General features: G+C 45.8%; 1 protein-coding gene across 2 annotated transcripts; it reads right to left on the bottom strand.

The window, feature by feature from the left end:
* Positions 1 to 212: 212 nt before the first annotated feature.
* On the bottom strand, positions 213 to 5775 carry C5H12orf73 (chromosome 5 C12orf73 homolog). Of its 2 annotated transcripts, none has more exons than XM_031940090.1 (3): positions 5316 to 5775; positions 1135 to 1276; positions 213 to 547 (listed from the first exon to the last, which is right to left on the bottom strand). In XM_031940090.1, exons 2-3 carry the CDS (start codon positions 1240 to 1242, stop codon positions 449 to 451), a joined length of 207 nt encoding a protein of 68 aa, XP_031795950.1. In that variant the 5' UTR covers positions 1243 to 1276; positions 5316 to 5775; the 3' UTR covers positions 213 to 448. The 2 variants fall into 2 exon arrangements, with proteins under 2 accessions (XP_031795950.1, XP_031795951.1); XM_031940091.1 differs by lacking the exon at positions 5316 to 5775 and adding an exon at positions 1566 to 1866.
* Between the last annotated feature and the right edge of the window lie 105 nt (positions 5776 to 5880).

Genomic DNA, 5880 nt, shown 5'->3' with positions numbered 1-5880 from the left:
GGAAATGCTATTGTAATCTTCATCTTATAAAGGAATTGAGATTGAAAGATTAAGTAATAACTACTCAATATATGCATTCCTCTTTGTTCTTTGGATATTGAAATGTTTGTTGATCGTGTCCATGATCAAAAAAAGAAATTAATTTTTTTTATTTTTTTATTTTTTACAAAATCAAACACTAAGAAGTCAATACAAGAGTTTTAATTCCAAAAGGTTTACATGTAATTTACATTATCCCCAGGACCGACTGATATACCTCCCATACTACATTACAAAGCCTGAGGAGAGTTCATGCAAACAATTCTTAGATGACGCTTGTCAAACCACAATTATGGCTGAATTGATTAACGTTCCTGGAGTATCCTGAGTGCATTTGGACAAGGAAAATGACGGCCTGTACGAATAAAAACGGAGTGAAAGTCCTCCAGTGCAATGCTGCTCCTTCAGATCACTGCTGCTGAGAAATCTGATCTTCCTTATGTTTGGCTTTCAGCCCCAGCAGCTCTGTTTTGAGTTCACCACGTTTCGGCGGGATTTCAGGGATACTCTGAAAAGAAATCATAGCCATCAATGCCGAGCTTCAGGTTACAATGACAAGGCAGTGCCCGGAGACGGCGTACAAATCCAGCGGCTACCAAGTAACTTCGCGGGGCTCTTTAGGATTTGTAAAACACCTTTACTCCCTATGTTATCTTACCCCCAAAATGCGTCAAGAGCTGGTGTGGAGCTATCAGACCTCAGTGCAGTTCTAGTACCCGGCTGCTGGGCAAGTCATGCCTCTGGCTGCCCGAGGCAGATTCTCCGGGACTGAAATTGTTACATTTGTGCCTATCACGGAGGCCCTGATAATGCTTTTCTGTTCCCAGCGATGAGTACAGAGGCCAGCACATAGTAGGGGCTTACTAGAGGCTTGGATGGCCGTCTCCCCGTTAGATTGAGCTCCTTGACAGCGGGGGCTTTTTTGGACGCCCAGTACTGGGCACACAGTAGGGGTTTCACAAATGCTTTTGGAGACTTGTGTGCACCGCCTCATCAGCGCCAAGGGTTTAGGAGGTGATTTTTTTAATGAACTGACTGAAATGCCGAGAGAAGGAGCCAGCGGCCCCCAGCCCCGCAGCGGGGACCCTCACTCACCAGATCGGGCCGGTAGTACCTGTGCACCACTTCCGCCCCGGCCAGCATGGCCGCCATGCTGGCGGCCACCATTTTCAGGTAGGAGGGCCACGACGTGCCAGCGGGCATGTCCGGGTGGGGGGCTGGGCCCGAGGCCTGGGACCTGCAGAGATAACAAGCGGCGAGATGCGAGCCGCGGGGGCCTGGCCCTGCGCTCACTCTCAACCAACCGAGCAATTAATAATCGGGCAGCAAGAGCCTGCTAACAGGTATAGGGCTAAGTAACGGACGCTTGCTAGGATTACCCGTCCTGGGTTTGGGGGTGGGGGCGGGGCGGGCTGCAAGGTCAAGGTCAGCCCGGCGGCCTTTCAGGGTTCGCTTCCGCCCGCCCCTTCCCCGGCTCCCGGCCAGGCGGTCGGTAACGTGTGTTCTCGTTTAAACCCGCAACTCACACGCAAAACCCCGAGAGCGCGGGAGCCCGGGCGGCAGCGCGCGCTCGCTGGGCAGGAGGGTCTGCGGCGACGTGCGCACCCGCAGGAGCCGGCCCTGGCGGGAGTCCCGGAGCTGCGCGCGCACCTTCGCGGGGACTCTGGGGGCAGCCCGGGCCGGGGCTGCGCACGCAATCAGCCCCGCGGCGCGCCCGGTCCCTAGGCGGCGCACCAGGGCCACGAGTATACTGCCCCACGCCGGGGTTCCCCGCTCGCACAAGGCCGCTAGAATCGCAAGGGGGCGGGCCCAGCGGTGCTGCTTCCGCTTCCGCCTGGATGGGAACCCACGTGGACCACACCCCCGCAGGAAAACCGCGGCCTGGGCTGAGCCTATGTTGGGAACCTAATTAGACACGTCCCTCCCCCCTGGCGCTTTTCTACTAGTCCATCCTTTTCGGTTGCGTCCGCCTCTTCGGGACCCCGTTTGGGGCTCTCTTGGCAAAGCCATGGGGGGAAGGGGGTTTACCCTTTCTTTGGACAGATGAGTAAACTGAGGCAAATGAGCTCAAGTGGCTTGCCCAGGGTCACACAGTAAATGTCTGCGCCTCTGGGCCTACCACGCTAATACCCATCTAGCAACGTATTTAACTCTCCACCCGTCTTCCGAAAACCTGCAACTAGAGTGGCGGTCCACCATGATTTTGGAACAACGCTTTTTTTTTTTTTTTTTTTTTTTACGAAGTCCTCCCCCAATCAAACCCCAAATTGCATTTTTTGATACTTCTACCCATGCTCCTTACTCTGGCCTCAGAGGCCACAAACATGGCTACGGGGCTGTCCTTCAGGCTGAATACTCCCCCCTTCTTCTCCTCCCCCCCACTCCTTCAGCTGACGTAGAGGTCCTCCACATCCGCCCCGCCCATTTCTTTTTTTTTTTCCTGAGGCAATTAGGGTTAAGTGAGTTGCCTAGGGTCACACAGCCAGGAAGTGTTAAGTGTCTGAGGACTCCAGGGATGGTGCTCTATCCATTACACCAACCAGCTGCCCCTGCCCTACCCATTTCTTGTCACTTTCTGATGTATCAGTATATCCTTGAGCTGAGCCTTAGGACCACGCGTAGAAAAAAGCCTATTTGTTTAATACTCTGGTGCTAGTGGAAAGTGATTCATCACACTCCCAGCAGGATGCAGGAGCAAAATTGGAAACTTTGGGAGAAGACAGAGAGAGATCCTGGCCTTCTGGCTCCCAGCTTGATTCCAGTCTCTTCAGGTCCCCAGAGAAAGAGAACGATCCTTGGAAGAAGACCCGGCTCTTTAAGCCCATCCCCGTCTCCAGCTTGCCATGCGGGAGGTTTTTTGGAAATTTCCTGTTGATTTATATCTCTTGGTTGAACTAAAATGTCTCATTTCCACGGAGAAGGCTTGTTCACTCTCTATGTTGTCTGCTGTGTTCTCTGCATAAACCCCTGGATTTTTGTTTGCTATTGACTTGAATAAATGGGTTTACTTGCTGTTTGCTACATATGGCTTTTGTGAAATTGACATTTGTGAAATTGGCATTTGGTGGGGAGTCAAGCCTTGGATATAGAGCTTGAGACACTCCTTCCCAGTTATGGGATGGTAATCAGGAGTTCAGCTTGAAATTAAATATTTTCTCTTCAACAACAATACTATATGATGACCAGTTTTGATGGACCTGGCCATCCTCAGCAACAAGATCAACCAAATCATCTCCAATGAAGCAGTAATGAACTGAACCAGCTACACCCAGAAAAAGAACTCTGGGAGATGACTAAAAAGCATTACATTGAATTCCCAATCCCTATATTTATGCCCACCTGCATTTTTGATTTCCTTCACAGGCTAATTGTACAATATTTCAGAGTCTGATTCTTTTTGTACAGCAAAATAACGGTTTGGTCATGTATACTTATTGTGTATCTAATTTATATTTTAATGTATTTAATATCTACTGGTCATCCTGCCATCTAGGGGAGTGGGGATTAAGAGGTGAAAAATTGGAACAAGAGGTTTGGCAATTGTTAAAGCTGTAAAGTTACCCATGCATATAACCTGTAAATAAAAGGCTATTAAATAAAAAATATATATATATTTTCTCTAGACAACAATATTTAGATGGAGCATGTACATAAAATTCTAGCCTAGACCAACAAACCAACAATATTTAAATGGAGTATATATATATATATATGCATATATATATATATATAAAATTCTAGCCTAGACCAACAAACCAACAATATTTAAATGGAGGATTTACATACATATATAGACATATGTATTTACATATATATATAGATGTAGATCTAGATATTAAATTCTAGCCTAGAACTCTTTCTCTGAGGACAACAAATTGGCCAGCCTATGGCCCCAAGAAACTGCTTTCCTTCCTGGTAGAAATCAAAGTCTCCTTTGATTGTTTTTACCATTCATTAAAAAAAAAAAAAATCCAAATTCTCCAGTGTATCAATTACAAATATGAAATCATTAGAAAAATGGGGGAAGACTCTAGAGATATCTATTTGCACTTTTCTTGAAGCTATTTTAGACAAATCCATGACTACACGTATAACCTATGGGCGTAACACATAACACAAAATTATGTGCTAAAATGCTAAACATGCAGAAAACCTGAGTTCAGATCCTATATCAAACATATACTAGCTGTGTATATATATAGGCACATTACTTAACTTTATTCAGCCTCAATTTCCTTATTTGTAAAATGAGGATAATAAGAGCATCTAATTGCTCTTGTTTGTTGTAAAGATCAAATGAAATAACATGTGAAGTACATTATACATTTTAAAACATTATAAAAATGCTATTTTTTCCCCCCACAGATGAACATAGTACTCCAAATGTAGCAGAATTATTCTTGGAATAGATTTTTGGCTGTCACATCTCACTGATGACTCATATTAAACGTACAATTCACTAGAGCACTAGACTCTTTAAAAACACACACACACACACACACACACACACACACACACACACCTGCTCCCTAACAGCATCTTCCCTATCCTGTACTTATGAAGTTGATTTTATGCCTTAATTTATCCCTATGGAATTCCTTCTTAGGAGATTCAGCCCAGAAGGCTAGCCTGTCATCATTTTTTGGATTCTGATGCTGTTATGCATTCCAGTTCTGTGTAATTTTCTAATCTGATGCACCTATCATCTATGTCTTTATGCAAATCATTAAGAAAAAATGTTAAAACAAGATAAGATCAGGCATAGAACTCTGGAACAAACCTGTGGAGACCTCTACTCTCCACAAATAAAGAAAGAACCACTACTCCAATAATTCTAAATCCATCGAAATGCATTATTTAATCTACATCTTTCCATCTTCTCCGTAGGACTAGTATGAGATACATCCTTAAATGTTTTGCTGATTTCGTATATGTAATTGATACATTGCCTGCCTTTTCAAAGGGTGGGAGAGGGGATGGAGGAAGAGAGGAGTTGCAATTTTTAAAAAAATTAAATGAATGGCAAAAATAAATTAAAACCCCCACAGATTCTTTGTCAAAAACGACGTAAACTATAGCCGTGTATTGTCTTGCTCAACTGGTCTTGCAGCCTGTCAAAAAGAACATAGTTCAGGCTGGTATGACCTGTTCTGGATGACGCCATGCCTATGAGAATTCCTCCTTTCTCCAGGACTTTGCATGTTTCGCCGACAGTGGCACTAATTAGCGTTTTATTAATATTGTCTTTAAGCCTTTCTAGTCCTCAGTTTCCTCACCTGTAAAATGACTGTTTGGGGTTAGAAATCCTCTTTAACGACCCTTCCAGCTCTTTCTTCCGATGATTTATCTCCTGGGGACCTGTTTCTTCCCTATTAATTGATATGTACGCTATATAGTGCTTTGCGCGATTTTAATTTAATTTATTTTTAATTTGGCGTCGGTGAATTACAAATGTAGCCACTGCGTGATACTAGCGGTTCCATATTCCCCAGTTGGCTCGGCCTGCGTAGGCGCGCCCCGGGGGGGCTAGGTAACCAAGGTAACCAATCTCTGCTAGGCTCCCACCTCTTAGCCCGGAGCAAACAGGTTCCTCACCGAGCTGCGGAGAGACGCTGACGTCACGCCCTTCCTCCTCTCTCCCCCTCCCTTTCCTTTTTCTCCTTCCCGAAAGCCCTTGAGGCAAAGCTACTGGGCCGACTATTTCATCCCAGTTATCCGATTGGCCAGTTCCTCGCACCACGTGCAAGACAAGGCGCTCGCGGATTGGCTGATGGGTGCCGGAAGGAAGGATTGAAGAGTTTGACGGCGGCAGAGGGGAGGGCAAAAGGGAGGGGGCGGGAC

The sequence above is a fragment of the Sarcophilus harrisii genome, chromosome 5 (assembly GCF_902635505.1).
Source record: "Sarcophilus harrisii chromosome 5, mSarHar1.11, whole genome shotgun sequence".
Taxonomy (NCBI): Eukaryota; Metazoa; Chordata; class Mammalia; order Dasyuromorphia; family Dasyuridae; genus Sarcophilus; species Sarcophilus harrisii.
Note: the sequence above shows the minus strand (reverse complement) of the source record. Positions and strands in the feature narration are given on the sequence as shown.